Source organism: Colletes gigas, unplaced genomic scaffold (genome assembly GCF_013123115.1).
Source record: "Colletes gigas isolate AHSC1104 unplaced genomic scaffold, ASM1312311v1 Colletes_gigas_Sc00015, whole genome shotgun sequence".
NCBI classification, from domain to species: domain Eukaryota; kingdom Metazoa; phylum Arthropoda; class Insecta; order Hymenoptera; family Colletidae; genus Colletes; species Colletes gigas.
Window position 1 is genome coordinate 522,535 of NW_025106644.1, and position 26,165 is coordinate 548,699.

Genomic DNA, 26,165 nt, shown 5'->3' on the forward strand with positions numbered 1-26,165 from the left:
CATGTATCCTCCTACATCAATCACCGACGTCAAACGAACGAGGTCGAACATAACCATATAAACTTAGAATTTGAACTAATTTAGTGATTTGAGTCTTCGTACTCGCTATAAGTATCTCTTTATCTTAAACTGTCTGGTTGATTTGTAGATTCATTGGTACATTTTGCATCATCGTTTCGAATATCGCTTCCCAAGTGCGTTTCCAAATTCCGTTTTCGAATACTGTTAGTCACGAATTATAATAAGACATTGTATACAGGGTGTTCGGCCACACGTGGTAAAAATTTTAATGGGACATTCTGGAGGCCAAAATAAGACGAAAATCAAGAATAGCAATTTGTTGATGGAGGCTTCGTTAAAAAGTTATTAACGTTTAAATTTTTGCTCGTATTGAATTTTTTTCTCGAAAGTGGGCAGGAATTCGAGGGTATGTCTAATGACTAAAAATGCTTGTAATTGACACCTATAACTGAAAATAATTTTTCCAGAACGATTTGAAACTTTTTAATTGTGTCGAAAAATTTCATACTTTCTCAAATTTTTTTCTCGAAAGTGGGTAGGATTTCGAGGGTATGTCTGATGACCAAAAATGATTGTAATTTACCCCCGCTACCGAAAATAATTTTTCCAGAATGATTTGAAAGTTTTCAATATCGCCGAAAAATTTCTTCACCTCTGTCGATTTTTCTTAAAAATTCATTTTATTTTTAATAATTTTGTTTGACGTCCTACAGAAAACTTGTCTAATACTCTTTTTTAGGTACCCATGAGCTCTGCCTCAGAAAAAAGTTTCACTTAAATATATTCACTATTATGGGAGTTATGGTTACTTGAAAATTGGACCATTTAAACATTTCTATCCACACATTATACCTTCAGTAAAGAATTTTTTTCTCGAAAGTGTGTAGGGTTTCGGGGGTATGTTTATTGACAAAAAATAATTGTAATTGGTCCCCGCAACCAAAAATAATTTTATCAAAACAACTTGAAATTTTTCAATTTCGTCAAAACTTTGAGACACCTACCCGAATTTTTTTCTCGAAAGTGGGGAAGATTTCGAGGGTATGTCTAATGACCAAAAATGATTGTAATTTACCCCCGCTACCGAAAATAATTTTTCCAGAATGATTTGAAAGTTTTCAATATCGCCGAAAAATTTCTTCACCTCTGTCGATTTTTCTTAAAAATTCATTTTATTTTTAATAATTTTGTTTGACGTCCTACAGAAAACTTGTCTAATACTCTTTTTTAGGTACCCATGAGCTCTGCCTCAGAAAAAAGTTTCACTTAAATATATTCACTATTGTAAGAGTTATAGCTGTTTGAAAATTGGACCATTTTTATAAGGTTCTCCTCAATTATCGGGGTTAAGGAACAACATTTCGAACATTCTTGGAATTTCTACATATTCTTCATCAAAATACGCGTTGCTTGCATTTTGAAACATTAAAATCCTTTAATCCGTTCAGAAGTTATGATTTTTTAAACATACGCATGAAATTTTGGGGAAACATTTCTGGCCACACAGTATATTTTCGGTGAAGAATTTTTTTTCTCGAAAGTACGTAGGATTTCGGGGGTATATGTATTAACCAAAAATGATTGTAATTGACCCCTGTAATTGAGAATAATTTTTTTAGAACGATTTGAATCTTTTTTTTTTGGCCGAAAGATTTCACTCCTACTCGAATTTTTTTCTCGAATGTTGGTAGGATTTCGGAGGTATATGTATTCACCAAAAATGATTGTAATTGACCACTGCAACTGAAAATAATTTTTCTAGAACGATTTGGAATTTTTGTTTTTCACCAAAAAATTTAGGCACCTATCCGAATTTTTTTCTTGAGAATGCGTAGGATTTCGGGGGTATGTTTATTTACCAACAATGCCTATAATTGATCCCGCACCAAAAATAATTTTTTCGAATGATTTGAAATTTTTAAATTTATTTTTTTAATAACTTTTTAACGAAGCCTCAATCAAGAAATTGATATTCCTGATTTTGGTCTTATTTTGACCTCTAGAATCTCATTAAAATTGTTCCCAGGCGTGGTCGAACACCCTGTGTATTCAAGGTGGCCCACAGAGTAAACAGATCTTAATTGTTTAAGAACTTTTTTCATCGAAGAATTAATAAAATGGAACTGTTCATGGATACCAGTTTACCTTTCAACAAAATAAAACTATTTTTATATATCTTTAGTTATATATTGTTACATATCATAAATAAAAATAGTTTTTTATGACTTTATAAGATATCTATTTTAATTATATATTTCTACTAATACTGGCATCGCCGGTCACCGGTGACCCCCATAGCGCTACCGTTAAATTCAGTGCCGGTCACCGGTGACCCCCACAGCGCTACGACCAAATTCACATGCCGGTCACCGGTGACCCCTATGACATTAAACGTGTTAAAGGCTTAACTATCCATGGTACAAAGTTAGTAGCTCCGCAAAATCGCCTCAATGTTGTAATAGCTAAGAATGAAGGATTCGTACCATCATTGTAACGTTAACAATTTCATATTTCCTTCTTACTACACAAAATGAAGAATATAAAGTTATCACTTTTTGTTTTCGGTTTCGATACGTTACCCTTGTAAATTTAATCATATTTACCAGTTTTAAACGTAATTTTTAAATAATAACGATTTAATCAAAATTTGAATTTTAAAAAATTTTCAAGATTATTTTATTATACATATAGAGTGGAATAAAATGTTATTTTATAAATAACAAATACCATTTTATTCTACTCTGTATGTATAAGAAAATCATCTTGTAAATTTGTTAAATTCCAATTTCGACCAAAACGTAATTAAATAAAAGTGTATACAGGGTGTTCGGCCAACCCAGGGAAAAATTGCAGAAAGCATTACGATCGATCGAATGGGATTTGGATGATCTAGAACATACGATCCATATCCTTTAATGCGTGTATACGTTGCACACGATGTACGTGATATATTTACAAAAAACATTATTTCATTTTCTTTTTTTCACACCTTCGTCGAGTTTGAAGTTCTTGAAACTTTAACCTCGAAAAGTTAGTAATGTCATGGACGTGCCTAGGTGTTTTAGCGCCCTGCCCCAACAATGGACCAAAATACGATTTTAACACGAATTTTAATTTAAAAAATTTTTTTAAAATTTTCACTTACGATGTTAAAGATGTACTTTTGAGATCTTACGCTTAAATATAGAACGCAAATGTGAAAATGATTTGTTTTGATTCAAGATATGACGAAACGCTCTTATCGTTAATCCAATAATTTATAGATTATAATTTTGTACATTTCAAATTTCTATGCTCTATATTATTCTTAACATTATGTACGTATATACGTATCGTAAAAAAGAATCCGACGAAATTTAAAATAGATAATAAGGAGTTAACGGTTCAACGAAGCTTTATCGAACAAACACGAGAAGAAGTGAAGGTAAAGCGTGTTACGTACAATATCAACTATTTTTAAATTTACTATTTTTTTTTGTACAGGGTGTTCTGCTACCCCTGGGAAAAATTTTAATGGGGGATTCTAGAGGCCAAAATAAGACGAAAACCAAGAATACCAATTTGTTGATGGAGGCTTCGTTAAAAAGTTATTAACGTTTAAATTTCCGCCTGTACTGAATTTTTTTCTCGAAAATGCGCAAGATTTCGGGGTATGTTTATTCACCAAAAATGATTGCGACTGACCCCCGCAATCGACAATAATTTTTCCAAAACGATTTGAAATTTTTTTTTTCGTTGAAAAATTTAGGCATCTTCTCGAATTTTTTTCTTGAAAATAAATAGGATCTCGAAAGTATGTGTACTCACCAAAAATAATTGTAATTGACCCCCGCAACCGAAAGTAATTTTTCCAGAACGATTTGAAATTTTTGAATTTAATTGTTATTAACTTTTTAACGAAGCCTCCATCAACAAAATTGTATTCTTGATTTTTGTTTTATTTTGGCCTCTAGAATCTCCCATTAAAATTTTTCCCTGGGTTGGCCGAACACCCTGTATAACACCATAATCTGTGATACTGAAATTCAGACACGCAATCCAAGATGAGATGCATACATAGATGGTTTCACGCCCCAGCACCGTAGGAATCGTTTCTCGTTATGCGAACACGATCAGCTGTTCCGGCCATTATCGCAAATTGCCAGGGCAAACGAGCGTCATCCGACGTCCGCGTTATACCTACGCGCATACTTTTCGTTTCTAGTACCTTTGTTCTTGCAAGAGACTCTTCTGGAAACGAAGAAACGCGCGACCCTTGGTCTTTCAAACATTACGCTCGGGTAACTTTAACGTAAGGTAAATAAAAACCCAGTTTTTAAGAAGCTGCGAGCTCAACCGGAAATTGAAATTCGCATGGCTAAACCGTACGAATACAATTTTAAAAATGAAAACAATATAACACGGAGCAACCATTGTACGCGATAGCTGAACGGTCACGTAAACTCTAAAAAATATTGTTTCAGCGAATATATTTATATTTGTATGAATACATTTTTATGCATATTTTCTCGAATTATGGTTATCGAACTGAAAAACTGATGCTTCAAAGTTGCGAACGTGCTGGTCTTTTCGACAAATTGTCTCGAGTTCTCGTATAAAAACGAGATTAGATTATTAAAAATTGTTGGAAATTAGTAAACAAGTTTATGTTTACGCGTTAAGTATTTTGTATTTGGCGCGTTTCCCGTTAGTACCAAAAATGGCCACTGAGAGTTCTCCAATAATAGGTTATGTTAATTTGCATTCAAAATTATCCTCTCACTTGTACCCCATTATCCCAAGATCAAACAACTAGAATAAATTGTGCGTTGTATTTCTTTTTTTCTCTAATCACGTGTATAATTTTCAAGTAATCACCATTTCTATCACAAACAAAATTGTTTTCATGAATGGACGTTACCAAATGATTATTCGAATAAAAAATCAAGGCGCCTTGGAAAATTAACTGTAACAGTTAATAAATCACACACACACAGACAAAATTGTCTAATCATAGATTATAAATAGGCATCAAGAACTAAATATTTATGATAGTAGTACTAGATAAAAATGTTTGTGGAATAAATATAGTATTTTGAATTATAAGAAATATATTAAGGGAAGTGTGAAAAATAAAAAAATAATATAATTTTTTATTGCCAAAAATTGCTATACCAATATTAAAAAATTGAATTAAAAATGTTTATGGAATAAATGTGTTGTTTTGAATTATAAACAAGGATCCACCTTTAGAATTTGCAAAAGGTCATATTATTAAATCGATTGAAACATTTGGAAGCTAAAAATATTCAAAGATATTTTAGCTGGGGGATTTGGAATTTATTCATACTTCAGTGGACCAACATGTTTATTTGTACGTACATATTAAGAAGTCTGTAGAGTCGAAAATATGTATTCAATAAGTTGTTGATTATACTGCACCAAAGAAAATCACATACACCCACACAATCACGAGATCAACGTAAATTCGATGAAATTTTTTTTCAAATGAAATAGGAAGAATTAGATACATATGAAATCTATATATATAAAAATAAGTTGTCCTATGTTCGTGATTTTATAACTCGAGAACCACTCAACCGATTTTCAAACGAGTACATGCGTTGGAAAGGTCTACTTTCACTGATGGTTTATAAAAAAAAAACATCGAAAAATTTCTACGAATATGCGTTATACGCGCACTTTTATGATGGTGTGTTTTCCCTGTATAAAATGTATTTTTTTTCTTATGCGAATTACATTTTGTCGGTATAAGGCTCTGCTTGCTCGCGTCATTTGACTTATTTAATTTCTGTGTGTTTATTGATTGTCATTTCAGTTTACAGTGCGAGCATATTATATAAAAAGCTAAAACTCAAGACCTATTGAACCGATCTTCCTCAAATTTTGACACGTTATTCCTGCATACTCTAGGACGGACATAGGCTATGTAGCATGTCTCAGAAGCGCGTTATTAACATGTAATTTATGTGCAAAGATTTCATGTGTACGACCGTTTGGCGGACCACGCGACCCCTGTATACGACAGTCTACTTGCGCGCGCATACGCGTTAACGGCCCGCGCGATTCCTCGCCCGTAGCAGTATTAGCGATGTCACCGCCAGGTGGCGAAGCTTCTCGAGCGCCTTCTCGCGAGAGAATTGCATTATCGCGGTTATATATGTCAGGACGATCGTCTGGTCATAAATTGATTTTGCATAAGGTCGGGCGAAGCCGAAAAGGGGCATGCTAGTTAGAAATGAATAACAGTTAAGAAATACGATACAAATCTAACGGAATCTGATTGGTTCTGAAACAACAGAAAGTCTAGCTTACAGAATAAAATAAAGTATTGAAGATTATGATGAAAGATGGCGACACTAGTTGTTAGCACGTTGGCTGCCATGCCTAGTTTTCTGTGTACAAAAATGTTCTCAACTTTTACTCTAATTATATTGTAAAACAAATATTTTACCGAGTGACAGAAACGTTAACAAAAATTTTACAAGTATTAGAGTTTGTTATAAATATTTTAAAGAAATATTGCAAGTTCGAAGCGTCGATTATCAGTGACCACCATGGCAGCCAACGCGTTAAAAATGAAAAATTATTTATAGTTAACGAATACGTCAAATTAATAATTATCTTGTACAGAAACTTTATTGATTTTACTGATTTTTCAATTCTGCGCAATTTCATTTTGTATTCGTAACATTTTCAAATGAAATTATTATATAAAAATTAAGAAAGATACAGAAAGGTGTAAACAATGACTTTTTCTATTAACGTTAACTGTTCTATTGATTTTGTAGATTATAATCTTCTAGAGACGAATTTTAATTAATTGTAATAAATTCTACTCAGGTGTATGAAAACTATTTTTATCCTGTGCGTGAAGAATGCTAACGTAATTTTGACAGAATGTTGCCATCGAATTCAGATTAAGAAGTTTGCAGTATAAATATGAAATTGAGAATATGCAACATACGCGAAAATAACGAAAAAAAAATGATCAAGTAGTTTTACAGTTACGCGTATTATAGTAATTTGTTCTTAAATACATATTCATCGTTTAACCTCTTCACGCCCTTGGCCACATATGTAGACGTTTAGTTTTTTTTTTTTTTTTATAATTATAGTTACTGTCAATAATAAATAGACACAAAAAAAAAAATTCGTTCCTGAAGAGGTTAAATACCTGCGGATATTTCACCAATCCGTTTGCACCGGTCGTTAGTTAGCCAATAACGAGAATGCTAGGAGCCAAATAACAGAAATTCGCGAAAGATATACAGTTGGGAACAAAAGTATTGGCACACCTGACTCTTCATTATAGAAACGCATATAAATCAAAGAAAAAACACAGAGTTAGGTTAATTCTTTTTAGTAATTACAACTATTAGGTTTATAGTTTGAGAATATTATAAATTTATTTATACTAATTTATTACAAAATAAGAAAGAATAATAAAATGCACATTAATGGCAGTTTTTAATGGTACAAAAGTATTGGCACGCTTACAAATAGATGGTATATTATTATGTATTTTATATAATTTAATATTTCGTGTGTAATCCCTTATTGTTTATAACGGCTTTCAATCTATTTGGCATGGAATGCACTAGTTTTTTTGTAATTTCGGGACTTATTTTATTCCATTCTGTCATCAATATTTCTTTCAATCGTTGTCTATTTGTTATATTATGTTTTTTAATACATTTTCCTAAATGAGCCCAGAGATGTTCGATCGGGTTTAAATCTGGGGATTGCGGTGGGGTTGGTAAGGAATGTGGGATATTAAAAACTATCCATTGCTGTACCAAATAAGCGGTATGCTTGGTGTCATTGTCCTGTTGAAAGACATATTGTCTCCCAAGATTTAATTTTTCCACGCTTTTTTTTAGATTATTTTTTAAGATATCTAAATAGACATATTTGTCCATTATATTATCAATAAAAACAAGCTCACCGACTCCACTTGAGCTCGTGCAACCCCAGACCATCACTCCACCACCCCCGTGTTTAACAGCGTTCTGAATGTTCTTTGGGTCTAGTTCGGTATTAGATTGTCTCCAAACTAAAGTGCGTCCATCATCTTGAAAAATATTAAATTTAGACTTATCAGAAAAGAGCACTGTATCCCAAAACTCGTTTTCTTTATTAATGTAATCATTTGCAAACTTTAATCTTTTTTCTTGATTAATTTTACTTATAGTAGGCTTTCGTCTAGCAACTCGCGATCGGTATCCTACCTTGTTTAATATTCGTCGAATAGTTATTTTATGTACTTCTTTATTAAAACTTTCGTTTATATTTGCCGCTATTTCTGACGCAGAACTATAGATGGTTTTCCTTTTACAATATTAATAATTTTTCTCTTTTCTCGTGCACTCAATTTTTCAGGTCGACCACATCGCGGAGCACTTACAAAATTTTCTGTGTTAGAAAACCGTTTAATAATACTTCTAATTGTAAAACGACTTCTATTAACTATATTTCCTATAGACGAGTATGAATGCCCCTCATTAAACAAATGTAAAATAATTTTTCGCTCGGCAACAGTCGTTTCTTTGCCTTTGCGCTCCATTTTGCACGTTTTCACGTTAGATTTTGTAAACAATTGAATAACGAGAAAACAAATAAATGCTATCGAAATCAGGGGGTTTCCCGAGAAGTAACAATGTACCAACCTTATAAAAATTTCATTCTAGATCCTAGACAAAAGCATTTTATTTCAATGTGCCAATACTTTTGTTTCATTGAAAACTGCCATTAATGTGCATTTTATCATCCTTTTTTGTTTTGCAATTAATTAGTATAAATATATTTGTAATATTCTCAAACTATAAACTTAATAGTTATAATTGATAAAAAGAGTTAATCTAATCCTGTGTTTTTTTCTTTGATTTATATGCGTTTCTATAATAAAGAGTCAGGTGTGTCAATACTTTTTTTCCTAACTGTATCTAGGATAGAAAATTCGAGTGATTTATTTGCAAAATTTCCGTTCTATCGAAACAAACGGCCGACACACGTATCGACGGTCTATCGCAAAAAGCGTACAGAAAATTTACCGTAAGCTTTGTGCCACCTGCGACGCTTGATCGGACAAGTGACCCGAATGTTAAACGTTGGACGTGGTTAAAGAACGAGCGCAACCGAGCAAGCGGTTCACTAGGTTATCTATTACAAGTCTCTTGGAACACTATTAAGCAACGAACGATCCTACTGTAAGAAAGTGTCGTGGCACGTTTTCGAAGAACTTGGAACGAAGCCCACTATCGTTCTTTCAGTCTCGATGGTGGGAACACCGGTTTCTTTCAAATTCGAATAGAACAGTTCGAAGAAGAGTTAAAATTTGTTCACAAGATCGAGATGAACATTTCATACGTTACTGTAGGGATTGTTTTATTAAAGTAACGAGTCACCGGTGTGGCCAGATTTGGCACAATTGAGTGCATCGACAGCGACACCTAGCGACGACGAACTTCCTTTAGCACCTAATGGATTGGTGGGGAAAACGGACACTTCGCGCAACTTCGGGAAATCGAGAAAGAAGGAGAGCGTGAGCCTTCTCTTTTCACTCTTGCATCAGTTGAAATCCAACCTCGCGACAATCAGCAATTGTCATGCATAAACAACATAACATAACCTAAATCTTACGAAGACTATCTAATGTTTTCCAATGTAAGATCTAAATGTAAAAGTCTTTCGACTTTTGGAACAAACACGTTAGGCACGCCGAATCATATATTCCTCTAAATTTAAAATCGTTTTGGAATTTCATCAATTCGTTGAAGAAGTCTAAGTCTTATACTTGCAAGGATAATATATTGAAGGGCAATTTATCGGTGGCAAATGCCTTTGCTGAATTTTTTGAATCAGTATATACAGAAAATACTGTTCATAATAATTCTATTGATTTCAAATACTTTCTCTTGATATTGATGAAATATTTACATATATCAACGAACTCAAAAATAATTGTAGTCCAGGACATGACAATGTTCCTTTCATATTTTTTAAATCATGTACCTTTATTATGTCCAGAGTCTTATGGTTAATATTTAATAAATCTTTATCTACCAGCATCTTTCCTAAAATTATGGAAGTTATGTTTAATTAAGCCGATTCCTAAATCTACTAACTCAACGTCAATTTCAAACTTTAGACCTATTAGTACTCAAAATGTCATGCCTAAGATTATGGAAAACTTAATTAGTCGTGAACTATCGTTTCTTTACAAAGGCATCATCATTGATGAACAGCATGGATTCGTTATCAGTAGATCGACTGTGACTAACCTTGTGGAGTATCATTATTATTTAAATAACTGCATGGATAAAGGCATGCAGGTTGATACTGTTTACATTGACTTTTCTAAAGCCTTTGGTTCTATTAATCATTCAATCTTAATGTTCAAATTAACGGTATTAGGAATAAACAGCTGTATGCTTTCTTGGCTATCCAGTTTTTTATCCGATAGAGTTCGAATAGTTAAATTCAGTAATAATTACTCAAGAGAAATTAATGTTAGATCTGGGGTTCCACAAGGTTCACATTTGGGATCTCTTTTATCTATAATATATATTAATGACATTTCTAAGGTATTCCAACACTCTAAATTGTTATTATATGCAGATGATCTCAAGATATATAAATGCGTTTATAATTAGCAAAGTGCTCAATCAATTCAAGATGATCTTTACAGGCTTCAAAATTGGTGCTCATTAAATAAATTGTCCCTCAATTTAGATAAGTGCCATATTGTCAAGTTTAGTAATAAGAAAAATAATATAGTTTATAATTATACTGAATGGCATCGAACCAACCTCGCTTAATCATGTTAAAGATCTTGGTATAACTTTCTCTTCTAACTTATCATTCAAAGTTCATTATGAAAAAATTATTTCGCGTAGTCTCTGCTCTCTGGGACTTATTCGTAGGGTTTCTGGATACTTTAGTAAAACTAATACACTTAAAATCTTATATTGTGCTTTGACGAGACCTATTTCAGAATATGGCAGCATAATTTGGTCTCCTTATTACAAAACATACATCGACAACATTGAGAGAGTTCAACACAAATTTCTTTGTCTTGTTGCTAGGCATAATGGGAGTCCCATGCCTCTTGAATCACATAATTATGACTTACTTATTTACACTAATCTTCAAACACTGCATAGTAGAAGAAGAAGTAAGCTAATCAAAGGTCATATTTCGTGTTCAACGATTACTCAATTGTTTCCTTTGCATGTACCATCTAGATATTTAAGAAATCACTTTCTATTTTACTCTGAAAGTTACCGCACAACGTTTGGATCTCAGAATTGTGTAAATAGTATGATTAGTAATGCAAATTTTGTACACACTAAAACAGATTGAACTATCATTAGAAAGTCTACAATTATCCTTGCAACATATTGTAAATTAATTTAGGAAGCTAACTTTAAGGTTAGAAAACAACGAAGACAGACAAGACCAGCGTTCTTGTCGAAAATAGCGCCCCCTAGGATTCATCTCTCCTTGATACGTCTATAGTGGTTGTTTTCAATTGTAAGGGCAAGGAAAAATGGGAACATCGTCCCTGAAAACAGCGCCCCCTAGGATTAATCTCTCCGGGTCATAATAGGTTAGGGTTACACGAGCGTCGAAACGACGTACGTTTCTATGTTCTTCCTTGTCTTGCAATTGAAAACAACGAAGACAGACAAGACCAGTGTTCTTGGTTGTTTCCAATTTTAAGAACAAGGAAAAATGGGAACATCGTCCCTGAAAATAGCGCCCCCTAGAATTCTTCTCTCCTTGGTACGTCTGTATTGGTTGTTTTCAATTGTAAGGGCAAAGAAAAATGGGAAATCGTCCCTGAAAACAGCGCCACCTAGGATTATTCTCTCCGCGTCATATTAGGTTAGGGTTACACGAGCGTTGTATGTACAGTCGCGTCGGTATTTAAGTTGACACTTATCATTTTTATAAAATAGCCGTAAAAGGATACAATAAAAATAAATAAAATACGAAATGTTTACAAAAATAAAGTTATTCGTGTCTTAAGTAAATAACGTCACCTTATTAATTATGTTCATTTGAGTAACAATAGCATTAACAAATATTTTCTAATGAACGTCTATCGGAAAGTAAGTTGACAATGGTTATAAAGTAAATTATAATTCTATAAGTAACAGTAAAAAAAATATTTAATAAGCAGTTTGATACCCTTTGGCTTTAATTACTTCCAGTAAACGATTTGGCATACTGTGTATTAATTTTTTTAACGTTTTGGGCTGTATTTCATCCCATGCCTTTTTTAGTGCGGCTATCAATTTTGGTTTTGTATAGCGGTCCGATTTTGGTATTTTTCGATCGAGTTCGTCCCATAAGTGCTGAATCGGATTTAAATCAGGGCTCTGCGGTGGCCAAGAAAGCAGCAATATATTGTTTTCGTCGATAAATTTTTTAACGATCTTTGCAGTATGTTTCGGATCGTTGTCGTGTTGGAATATGTATCCTGTATCTGGCCCAAATTTTTGAATCGATGGAAACAAATTTTCTTTTAGAATATCGATGTATTTCGCTGCTGTTAATATACCATCAATAACTGTTAATTTTCCTACATTTTCATTGTTGAAGCAACCCCATAACATTATAGACCCTCCACCGTGAAACACGGTGGAGGTGATAACATTTTGTTTAAAAGCTTCTCCTTTTTTTCTCCACACATATTTCCTTCGTTTGTTTGATTGTAATTCAAATTTTGACTCATCACTCCAAATTATGGATTCCCAGAATGCAGTCGGTTTATTAAAATGCTCTTTTGCAAAATTTAAACGTTCGCGAGCATTTGTTTCGGAAATGTGTGGCTTCTTCCTAGATATTCGACCATGCAACCCAGCTTCGTATAAACGGGATTTTATTTGAGTGGTCCCTATTGGCAAATTTAAATCTTCTTTGATCTGTTCGGCAGTAATAAATGGTTCCTTTTTTGTTATTTTAACAATTTCTCGATCCTGACGGGGAGTTGTTTTTCTTTTTCTTCCCGTTCTAACTAAATTTTCAGGTTTCCCAGTAGTCTCTATCTTTTTATAAATTTTTCGCACCCCTTCCTTTGATATCCCAAAATCTGTGGCAATCTGTTGCAAACTTTGGTCTTCTCTCCTTCTTTTATAAATTAATAATCTTTCAGACTCGTGTAATTCCCGTATTTTCGGCATGCTACAAGTAACCAATTCTTAACAATAACAATACATAACAAAAAAAAAAACATTATATAAGAGACTAAATACATTATCAAATTATTAAATGCGCGTTTAATAGCAAAATTTTATTAATGAAATAAAAACTTGATTACGTCAACTTACTTTCCGGCGAACCAAATTTAGGAAATATTTTTACAGATTGACTGTTATTTGATTGTACGCGGTGTTTTCGCTTTGACACTCACTGGTATACTGAGGCATGTCTTGTACATAATGTAAACAATGTCAGAATGTACGGAAGGACGCGTACAAGTGTTTAAATTATGGAACAATATCGTCAATACCAGAAATACAACAGCGTCAACATAAATACCGACGCGACTGTACATACATTCATAAGTGCAATTATAAAAAAAAAAAATATGTAGTCAATGTACCAACCAAAGGGATACATAAGCCTGAGAGAGGCTTAGCTGTCGCTAATAAAAAAAAAAAAAAACAAAAAAACAGTTAACGTAACCCGCTACTAAAACGCCATCTGTCGGATCACGGTCGTAAATTGAGTTTAATCACGAACGTGATCGTGATTTTGTGGTCACTGTGATAAATCACTGTTGGTGGTTTTGCACGCCATCTCTAGTCGTGACAGCCATTTAAAATGTCACATCGCAATAATAGTATGAGAACACCGCGTTATTTAGAAACATAACCAAACACGTATGCAAAGCTTCCAGTCTATTGTTATATAATTATTAAAAATACTTTATATTAATATTACCATTTCAAGATATTTTTTCTACCGATTTTTTCATCGAGGTATTCTTTGATCGACGACACGCTCGTTGAATAGACACACCTGAATAATTTTCTTTCATCCTTTGGTCGTTGGGACGAGCGACCCCTAGCGCCGTTCGTTTCTCGATTGATTTCGTTCGGTTGAAAAACTTGATTAACGTCCGACAAATTCTGGCGCGAGTAAAATTTATGAAAGAGGGTCAGCGAGAGCGGCCGGCTGAAAGTGGTTATCGATCTGAAAAGGGGTTTACAAGATTATTCGGAGCGCGAGTAAATTTTTAACGAGACTCGATGGTTTAATGTATCGATATACGTCGTTGTTCGCGAGCGTTACCTTAAAAAAATAAAAGAATGAATCGAGCAAAACTTGAAAAAGTTTTATTCGCCCAGGGTTTTCTTGATACACTTTCGCCGAAGTATGCCGTCCCATTTCGCCGAAACTTTTTTTCGTGAACGCAGCCTCAAACCGTCTTATTCGTGGTATTTATAGACGCCCTGCCCTCGCTTCTGATCATTTATGTATAAAGGCCGCCGTAAGTCACTTTGTTCCGCGGGAAACAGGTATTCCACCAATGATACCGCTCGTTTTTTTATCGTTTGACTCGCAATACACGCGGAATCAGAACTTTTTACTCTTTCCTCGATTTCATTTTTTTTCTATTTCCACTTGATTGTGACTGTTAGAGTCAATGAGAATAACGCAATATAATTTGTAAGAACAGAAAGATTTAATCAACGTGAGATATTATGAAGCACGTAAATGCTCCCAGACGAGACAACGCGACACGTCGTTGGCATTACCACGCGGTCAACCGCACGTAACCTCACTATCAGTGTGGTCAGATTTGGTATACAGTGATGCCCACATAAATGACCAAACTCGGGACTGGTCTCGGTCATTTACGTGGGCCATGGGTAGTTCTCAGAATTCAACGGAGATAAGGAAAGAGGATAACTGCGAGTGAGATACAATAGCTGGCAACCGAAACCATATACAGGGTGTTTAGTCACCCCTGGGAAAACATTTTAATGCGAGATTCTAGAAGACAAAATAACCCGAAAATTAAGAATACTAATTTGTTGATGGAAGCTTCATTAAAAAGTAATTAACAATTAAATTCAACAATTTCAAATCGTTCTGGAAAAATTATTTTCGCTTGCGGGGGTCAATTACAATCATTTTTGGTCATTAGACATACCCTCGAAATCTTCCCCACTGTCGAGAAAAAAATTCGGGTAGGTGTCTCCAATTTTTGACGAAATTGAAAAATTACAAGTTGTTTTGATAAAATTATTTTTGGTTGCGGGGACCAATTACAATTATTTTTTGTCAATAAACATACCCCCGAAACCCTACACGCTTTCGAGAAAAAAATTCTTTACTGAAGGTATAATGTGTGGATAGAAATGTTTAAATGGTCCAATTTCCAAGTAACCATAACTCCTATAATAGTGAATATATTTCAATGAAACTTTTTTCTGAAGTAGAGCTTGTGGGTACCTACAAAAAAGTATTAGACAAGTTTTCTGTAGGACGTCAAACAAAATTATTAAAAATAAAATGAATTTTTAAGAAAAATCGACAGTAAAGAAATTTTTCGGCGAAATTGAAAAGTATCAAATCATTCTGGAAAAATTATTTTCGGTAGCGGGGGTCAATTACAATCATTTTTGGTCATTAGACATACCCTCGAATTCCTACCCACTTTCGAGAAAAAAATTCGGGTAGGTGTCTCCAATTTTTAACGAAATTGAAAAATTACAAGTTGTTTTGATAAAATTATTTTTGGTTGCGGGGACCAATTACAATTATTTTTTGTCAATAAACATACCCCCGAAACCCTACACGCTTTCGAGAAAAAAATTCTTTACTGAAGGTATAATGTGTGGATAGAAATGTTTAAATGGTCCAATTTTCAAGTAACCATAACTCCTATAATAGTGAATATATTTCAATGAAACTTTTTTCTGAAGTAGAGCTCATGGGTACTTACAAAAAAGTATTAGACAAGTTTTCTGTAGGACGTCAAACAAAATTATTAAAAAAAATGAATTTTTAAGAAAAATCGACAGTAAAGAAATTTTTCGGCGAAATTGAAAAGTATCAAATCATTCTGTAAAAATTATTTTCGGTAGCGGGGGTCAATTACAATCATTTTTGGTCATTAGACATACCCTCGAATTCCTACCCACTTTCGAGAAAAAAATTCGGGTAGGTGTCTCCAATTTTTAACGAAATTGAAAAATTACAAGTTGTTTTGATAAAATTATTTTTGGTTGCGGGGACCAATTACAATTATTTTTTGTCAATAAACATACCCCCGAAACCCTACACGCTTTCGAGAAAAAAATTCTTTACTGAAGGTATAATGTGTGGATAGAAATGTTTAAATGGTCCAATTTCCAAGTAACCATAACTCCTATAATAGTGAATATATTTCAATGAAACTTTTTTCTGAAGCAGAGCTCATGGGTACTTACAAAAAAGTATTAGACAACTTTTCCGTGGGGCGCCAAACAAAATTACTAAAAATAAAAAACGAATTTTTAAGAAACAAAGACAGGGGGAAGCTGCTGAAATTTTTCTACGAAATTGAAAAATTTCAAATAATTCTGAAAAGAATCCCTTTAGTTGCGGAGATCAATTACAATTATTTTTTGTGAAAACACCTATCCCCGAAATCTTACACACTTTCGAGAAAAAAATTCAAATAGGTGAACAAATTTTTCAACGAAAATATAAAAATTCAAATCGTTTTGGAAAAATTATTTTCGGTTGCGGAGGTCAATTACAATCATTTTTGGTCATTAGACGTACCCTTAAATTCCTACCCACTTTCGAGACAAAAATTCAGTACGAGCAGAACTTTAAACGTTAATAACTTTTTAGCAAAGCCTCCATCAACAAATTGGTATTCTTGATTTTCGTCTTATTTTGGCCTCTAGAATCTCCTATTAAAATTTTTCCCAGGGGTAGCCGAACACTCTGTATAGTATAGTATGGTCCTTATTGGAAAACCCTATACAGTAAATGTTGAATATACGCCTGAAAATTGAGATCCCAAGACAGCACGTTTATGGCGTAAATGGATTGTAGAAACCCAAATCGACTGTAGAATGTAAGATAAGGAGAGAGAGTAAAAGAGATAGGTCCTTCTCGATTCAAGGAGAATCTCCCCACAGTGGTGGGGTTGAACACGAAGCATTTATGCCGTCGATCAATTCGAGCATATATCCAAAGTTCACTATGCAACACTGTTGGAAATGTATCTCATGTCCATGTTGAAAACACCAGACTTACTTGACTTTTTTATAGCCAAAGGTATCTCGCTAAGCCAGGTTGAGGTAAATACAAGCTTGGACTTGTCATCTGATCATTCGCCAATTATACTCACATTGAGCTCTACACTGGTAGACAACGAAAAACGGCCGTATTGGACAAACTCGAAAACAGACTCTTTACAGAACACTTATAAATAATAATATAGATCTAAATATCCCATTAAAAACTGCAAACAACTTAGATCAGGCGGTAGAACTCCTAACTAAGACGCTGCAGGATGCAACATATAAATCGACGCCTGAAACCAAAGCTGAAAATAAACACGCAATGAACCATCCGTTATCCGTGAGAATTAAAATTGCAGAAAAGAGGAAAGCTAGGAAAAAATGGCAGTTATCTGGACACCCTGATGATAAGAGAACGCTAAATAAGTTAACCAGGGAACTCACAAAGCTGCTGCACCAAATTACAAACGAGCGCATCCAAGATTACCTTCAAAGCTTGTCTCCACGTCAGGAAGATAATTACTCCTTGTGGAAAATCACAAAAAAATTGAAAAGGCCAACTGAACACATCTCTCCTATAAAAATGGGAAACAACCGATGGGCCAGGAACGATCAAGAAAAAGCCGATACTTTTGCAAATCATTTATCTACAATCTTCACACCGAATGACATACCAACGCTCGACAGCGACTACAGAGACATCACGAACTTCCTTAATGCTCCCTCGCAACCTTGCGAACTCATCATACAGTGGTCCGCTGACTTGAAGTCCCGCGAGACGGCACAGGGGCAAGGGGAGTCGGACCGCCCATTTATCTGTCTCGCTCCCTTGCTCTCAGGCAGTCCACATGTGTGTGTAACTGCCGCGACGAATAGCGAGCTAGAGACCAATGTGTGCGTGGGAATACGTGTGCCCCTTCTACTTCTCTCGCATTCCTTCCGCGGGACTTCAAGTGAGCGGAGCACAGTACATTTCTCTCCCGGAGAAATAGCACAAGAAATAAAGAAACTTAATGACCGAAAAGCACCTGGATATGATCTCATTACCGCTAAAATGTTAAAAGAATTACCAAAAAAGAAAGGTGTAGTAGCTATCACGCAAATATATAATGCGATACTGAGAGTTCAGTATTTTCCCATCCAATGGAAATTTGCGACAATCATTCTGATTCAAAAGCCTGGCAAACCACCCACAGAAGTGACCTCTTACAGGCCTATCTCACTGTTACCAATCTTGTCAAAATTATTTGAAAGATTACTGCTAAATAGGCTAACACCAATATTAACGGAGAAATGCATAATCCCACAACATCAATTCGGTTTTCGGAAGCAACACTCTACTATCGAACAAGTACATCGTATAGTCAATGTGATAGAAGAATGTTTCGAGAAACGCATGGTATGCTCCGCTGCGTTTATTGACATTAACCAAGCTTTTGATAGAGTTTGGCACATGGGCTTGTTATATAAAATTAGGCAAAACCTTCCATATAACTACTATGTTCTGCTAAAATCATACTTAAATGACAGGTTCTTCCAGGTCAATCAAAACGACAAATACTCGAAAATCTACCCTATACTCGCGGGTGTTCCTCAAGGTAGCGTCCTAGGTCCCACATTATATCAAATCTATACAGCAGATCTTCCTGCAGATGAAAACGTACTCGTGGCCACATTCGCGGACGACACTGCGTTCTTATCTTCCCATGAAAACCCTGCGGAGGCGTCACGATTCTTGCAGGGAGTTCTTGATAAGACTACAGAATGGACCAAAAAATGGAAAATTAAGATCAACGTAAACAAATCGGCACATATTACATTTACTACCAGACATATTACGTCCCCTGCAGTCAAACTGAACAGCGAATACCTCGAGATCAAGGACTGTGTCAGATATCTTGGTCTGCACATGGATAAAAGACTCACATGGAAAGACCACATAAAAAAGAAAAAAATGCAACTAAATCACAAAATGAGAACCATGTATTGGGTGCTTGGTCGAAAATCGAAACTTACACTACACAATAAACTACTCCTGTATAAGGTCGCTATCATTCCTATTTGGACATATGGAATACAACTCTGGGGATGTGCCAAGAGAAGTAACATAGACATCATCCAAAGGTTTCAGAACAAAACACTGAGAACTATTGCTGCCGCCCCTTGGTACATTACCTCAGACTCTCTTCATAATGATTTGAGCATACATAATATCAAACAACACATAGAAAAATTTGCGACAGCACACAAGAAACGAATATTAAATCACCCCAACGACAATGTCAAGGATCTAAATCAGGCACCACAACACAGAAGACTAAAAAGGAACAAACCGACCGATTTGCAGAGTTAAGTAAAGAAGGAACATCACATGTAATGGAAGCGGCAACGCTACGGAGCGTTTACTGCACGCATGCCACGTCTCTAGTTCATCAAATTTGCTGGTTAGCTCAATGAAGCTAATTGTAAATGTAATTTAATATCAATAAAATGTCCATGTTGGCAAACATGCATCTTTTGTTTGAGTATAGCAGTTGAATAGCGTTCAGTGCCTTGTATGCAACAATTCGTACTATGTTAAAATGTAACCTAAAAAGTATATGCGTCATTTTATTGTCTAATCCTATAACCTCCGCTACAAACACTATAAATATAAAATCAAAAGTTCCCATTTGAAATGTACGTGGTTCTACCACACGACGTCGCCTAAAAATCAAGAATCATTTTCAGCCAGCTCTCTTTCATACAATTCTTCTCTGACCTAGAATCCTTTGCTGTCGCTAAATATACAGAACGTGAAAAAGTCAATGTACAAATAACGACGAGCGTACCAGATCACGGATCACGGACGGTGCAGCAGCAACTGTGCAACTCTGTGACACGTTTCAATTAACGTGTTCTATATATAGGGCGATTCGTCGAGAGAAAAGCTTCCGATCGTTTCGTTGGTCGCCAAGGATACAAAAGTTACTTGTAAAATTTCGTTTTTCACGTAGTGGTGGAGCATCCATTGTTACCACGAGTATGCAAAGATGCAATAGTATCGAAGAATCAGCGAACGCAGAAAACAGAATCCGTTCGGTGGGAAACAACAAACGCTGCATGCGAGTGACCACAGAAGAGAACGTGAGTGTTCTTCTATAAATACGTTGCTCGAGGTGGGCGAGCGAGGGATGCAATCCTGTGGAACTAGAGCGACCGAGCCGACGACGACCAATTTTGCAGACGTCGTGTGGGCGTCGATGAAGAACCTGCTGGTGTCGTCGCACACGTATTCCTAACACACATAGTGGATGTAACCACCAGTGGCCGCGCAAACCAAGCGTACAGATTGGATTTTCGTTCGGTTCCTTTTTATGTCGGTCAATTTTTATCCGCAGATGGCAGATGCGATTTCGGATTAGAGGAACCACAGGTTGATTCATCCGCTAGTCACTTTTCAATCTTCGTCGGATTCGACAGGGCATAGATAGGACAAAAGGGAGAGATTATAAATACACAATCCAATAAAATTGTATATTTCAGATGTTGTCAGTATGTTTCATTATGTTTATGCACATATCCTCTTCATACAGAACTACGCAACATCTCAAATTCCTTTCCTTAGTGATTTCATTGTTTATCCTGACTCACACCCGAACCATGATCACTCATTTTTGGAAGCTCTCTCCGTCTCGCCCTTTTCTCTCCCCACCTTTCCCTCTTTTCCAACCCTACATATATCCTGTGCTTTTCCTTTGATTCAGATTCTGATTTTTGGCAGTTGCACGAACACATAAAGTTTTAGTCCAAGTCTACGAATAGCCAATTGTTTTTGTATGCCATTAGTCCACACAACCTAGTATTCCAACGTTTAATAAAGTGTTATTAAGTGAAATACAACACAGAATTTTAATACCAATATTTGTTACGGTAATAGTTTGTAACGCAGCTTTGTTTCATTTGCATCAAACACTTGCCACAGAATTTATTAGAATAAACACGAAACTTCTTTCCACATTGCAGTATATTAACTAGCGAAATGGTCTAAATAACCCATACATAATTTCTAATAAAAATTGTACAAAATTTACTGGACTGGATTTCTGAAAATTTGCAGTACTCTTGAAGAGAATGAATGAATTTTCATCGTGTTGTACATTTTACAAATAAATGCATCATAACTGGAGGTATTTCTAGTGTTAAATATACATACACTTTACACTTATAGTCTAATATAATAACTTAACTCTTCAAGTGGTGATTTAAAGACCTCCTTTCCTTCCCTACTGGCGCTAATTTAAACGGCTACTTAAGCTACTTTCTATAGGGTGTGACTGAAACTGTGACCAAACCTAATTCATTGAAATTTTCAGGATATGTTAACCCCTTAACGTTCATACCCGAGTTTGACTGCTTTGAAAAACAATATTTGTTTAATCCAACGGTTTAAGGGATGATAATATTTGTTTTCCCTCAAATTATACGTTAGATACAACATTGTAATTAACAAAAACCACATTTTTAGAAACAAATCCAATAAAGAAAACTGATCATTGTTGGTTAACCCAAAAAATATGAGCTTTAAGGGGTTAAGTACAGTTTTCTGTTTTGCATGTTAACCCCTTAGCTTACAATGACGTCTCAGAGACATGATAAGTCTACCGGGCCAAACCTTGGTGTAGCTTTTGGCACGCACAGTTGGAAATTAAATCGTATGGCAAGGGGTTAAAATATAATTGTTGCCGGAAGAAAATAAAACTTATAACTCACCTAAAATCTGGCTTCAGTGTGGTAAATCTTGAAACGGTCATTGAAGCACGACCCTACACCACAGTCTTTGCACCAAAATGTTGTCTTTTCTCTTTTGCAATCTTTTGCGACACACTACACACCTTTTAGTTGCTTTTTTCTTTGTCGATGGCATCTTTTCTATAAAGTATCTCGCTGTCAGTCTTTCAGAGGCTGGAGTTTTTGATAGTCTTCCCGATTGAGGGGATTGAATTGATTTTCCATGGATTTCCAGAAGTTCTTTTATAAGTTCAAGCCTAAACGAGAGATGGTCAAGGGTTTTTATGTTTCTGTTCATTGAATGAATAACCATGGTATTATGAACCGAGGTATTTAGAAGCCGACTAAAAATGATTATTGAAAGAAACGAAAGGAATAATGCGAGATAATACGAGAGTGGGCGTCTTGGAAACTCGTGGCTTGGCTTTCGATGTATTCTAAAGAAACTTAATTTATAGTACTTAAAATGTATTCATCCGCAAGTTTCTCGTATTCGCTTTTGCTCGCGTACTAATAGGTTAGTTCTTCCACGAGAAGAAGACACAGCGTGTTTACATCCTCACTCTTGCTGCAGACCGCTGATTGGCTGCCAACGATCTTCGTCGCCGTTCTCGACCAATCCTGTGAGTCAGCGGACTGCAACAGGAGTGGGGATGTAAACACGTTGTTCCTTCTTTTCGTGGAATACGTCCACAGACCTAACCAACCCATTAGTCTGGCGGGAAATATAAACAGCTGCACGCGAGCGACACGTGATCAGACCAGGGACGAAATGTAATGTTCCGATCCCTACATAGTAAGAAAAAGCTAATTTTCTAAATAAAAAGTATTCATCCTCAACATTAATACATTATTAATATTATTACATAATAATGTAAATAAGGAGACAATAGATATGTTCAAAATCCGAAGAGGACATGGTTGATAAAATACACAAAACTTCTCTTTTATAAATATAAAAAAACAGGAACCACAAATATAAAAAAAAAACAAAAAACAAATAGAAGAAATGATTATAACACTGAAGTGAAACCAAAGAATAAAAATTTTAAAGACAATGGAGGGTAAAAGGAAAAACGTTAAAGTACAACGAATACCAAAAAATCTGACTGTTTTTCTACGTTTTTAGTTATTTCAAAAAAAGTCCATTTCCCTTTTCGTAACTTCAAGTTAAAGAAATGAAACAAATTGTCTCTTACAATTCTATGACCATAGTGTGCATATTTGGAGAACATTTTACTTGGCTGTGTACGCGTTATGCGAGGGCCCTTCTTAGGGGCCCCTACAAAGCGTCCCTGAGCAGCGACGTTCAGCAGCCACTCACCTGCGGCAGCAGCGTCGATCACTTTCTGTTTATATTTCGTGTCAGTTCTCGTTGAATCGGGTTATAAGTACTAACAAGAAACCATCGCGAACGGTCCGGCTTCGATTTTGATGAAACTTTGTACACTTATAAAGCAGCCAAAAATAATCGACACGTATTTTTTTTTAGCTGCGGTAACTCGAGTTTAAGGGGTGAAACCACCCCTTGAAGTTTTGCCTCGAAACGGCTATCTCGAAAACGGAAAGACATACAAAAAAATTGTTAATGGGCGAGGTTGATGGTTTCTTATGTACAATAACATGGTGTTAAAAAATTTAAAAAAATACAATTTGTTTATAACAAAAAAAAATTTATTAACTTAATTTTTCATTTTATTGAAATTTTCATAATGACAAAAAATGACGAGCATTTTATTCCAAATACATTGGTATGCGATTTTTTAAAAATGCCTCCTACAGTTTTGCAGATTTTGATGATTTACATCTTGCGCGCACATCCATTATGGTAGTAGCCGTTCTAACTTTGATTTTAATGAAGCACTGTAGGCTTGCACTACTTCTAGAGGACAAAATCGGGAAAAATACAAGAATATCAATTTGTTGATTGAGCCATCGTTAAAAAGTTATTAAAAAATTAAATTAAAAAATTTCAAATCCTCCAGGAAAAAATTATTTTCGGTTGCGGGGGCCAATTACAATCATTTTTGGTCAATACATATACCCACGAAATCCTACGCACTTTCGAGAAAAAAATTCCTAATCGAAAATGTAATTTATAGCCAGAAATATTGTCCGACATGCGGATCTTTAAAATGTCATAACTTCTGAACGGATTGAAGGATTTTAATTTTCAAAAATGCAAACGACGCGTATTTTAATCAAGAATACGTAGAAATCGCAAAAATATGCAAAAAGTTAATCCTTGACCCCGCAAAATGAGAAAAACCCCATAAAAATGGTCCAATCTTCAAACAGCCATAATTCCTACAATAGTGAATATATTTCAATGAAACTTTTTTCTGAAGTAGAGCTCATAGGTACCTACAAAAAAGTATTGGCCAACTTTTTTGTAGGGCGTCAAACAAAATTATTAAAAATGAAAAACGAATTTTTAAGAAAAATCGACAGGGCGTAAAGGTGCCTAAATTTTTCAGCGAAAAAAAAAATTTCAAATCGTTCTAAAAAAATTATTTTCAGTTGCGGGAGTCAATTTCAATCATTTTTGGTCAATGTATATACCCCCGAATTCCTACGCACTTTTGAGAAAAAAATTCGAGAATGTGTGAAATTTTTCAATAAAATTAAAAAATTTCAAACCATTCTGAAAAAATTATTTTCGGTTGCAGGGGTCGATTACAATCATTTTTGGTCATTACACATTCCCCCGAAATCTTGGGCATTTCGGAGAAAAAAATTCAGTACAGGCGGAACTTTAAACGTTAATAATTTCTTAACGAAGCCTCCATCAACAAATTGGTATTCTTGTATTTTTCCCGATTTTTTCCTCTAGAAGTATTGCAAGCCTACAGTGCTTCATTAAAATCATAGTTAGAACGGCTACTACCATAATGGATGTGCGCGCAAGATGTAAATCATAAAAATCTGCAAAACTGTAGGAGGCATTTTTAAAAAATCGCATACCAATGGATTTGGAATAAAATGCTCGTCATTTTTTGTCATTATGAAAATTTCAATAAAATGAAAAATTAAGTTAATAAATTTTTTTTTGTTATAAACAAATTGTATTTTTTTAAATTTTTTAACACCATGTTATTGTACATAAGAAACCATCAACCTCGCCCATTAACAATTTTTTTGTATGTCTTTCCGTTTTCGAGATAGCCGTTTCGAGCCAAAACTTCAAGGGGTGGTTTCATCCCTTAAACTCGAGTTACCGCAGCTAAAAAAAAATACGTGTCGATTATTTTTGGCTGCTTTATAAGTGTACAAAGTTTCATCAAAATCGAAGCCGGACCGTTCGCGATGGTTCCTTGTAAGTAGCGCTCTATTCTTAGTAGTGCTGATTTCCAACAGAATCAAACGTTTGTCTGCGATACAAGGTAGAAATGTTTCTTTGAATCGTCGTGACACCGGATGGTCCGCAGACGATCATTCCCCTTGTATGAATAATCAATGAATTCCATATTTATTTACAGTGACTCACACTGAAAATCGTCCAGCACCGTCCATTTTATAATTTTATATATAGAATATTTTTGACTAACATGTAACTATTATAAACAGTACAGAAATATATTACGTACTTTATTTAATGATTCTGTGTAAAAAAATAATGTACAATTTTCTATAAAAGAGAATGAAAATTAATCTCTTCTAGATTCTTTGAACTAAAAAATGTATTGTCAATTGTTTTTTAATATTATCCTCCTCGTAAAGTGTTAGGTTAAACTTCAGTACACGTTTTAAGCGTTACCAGTAAAAATGAAAAATAGAAAAAGATAAACAACGATAAAAGAATGAAAACTTGAAGTTTTCTATTATAATCGAGGGATTCCCAAAAGAGAAATAGCAAAAATGATAAATAAAAGTCGAATTGCAAGCAGAACAAAAAATAGTAATGAGAAAATGTTAAATATTATGAAAGGTATGTTTCATGTAAAATAAAAGAAGATCCAAAGAAAAGTGCATCAAAAAGTGCTGCAGACACAAAATAGTGAAAAAGAAAAACGAGCAACCGAATGATTCAGGCGTGAAAACGAAAAGAAAGAAAACAGATATTTGAAAAGATAGAAGGACAACAAATAGAGAATTAAACGAGAGAAAAATGGTGAT

The 26,165-nt window shown here is 34.7% G+C and overlaps 2 protein-coding genes across 2 annotated transcripts in view; one reads left to right on the forward strand and one right to left on the reverse strand.

Moving 5' to 3' along the window:
- Positions 1 to 22,547, reverse strand: part of LOC122399978 (F-actin-monooxygenase Mical) — a 67,677-nt gene extending 45,130 nt beyond the window's left edge. Inside the window, exon 1 of the mRNA XM_043401099.1 lies at positions 22,032 to 22,547. Coding sequence (XP_043257034.1) covers positions 22,032 to 22,072 — 41 coding nt within the window. The 5' untranslated portion in view covers positions 22,073 to 22,547. The remainder of the gene's footprint in view (positions 1 to 22,031) is intronic.
- The window catches only part of LOC122399981 (STING ER exit protein), a 151,787-nt gene that overhangs the window by 6,759 nt on the left and 118,863 nt on the right, over positions 1 to 26,165 (forward strand). The window lies entirely within an intron of this gene.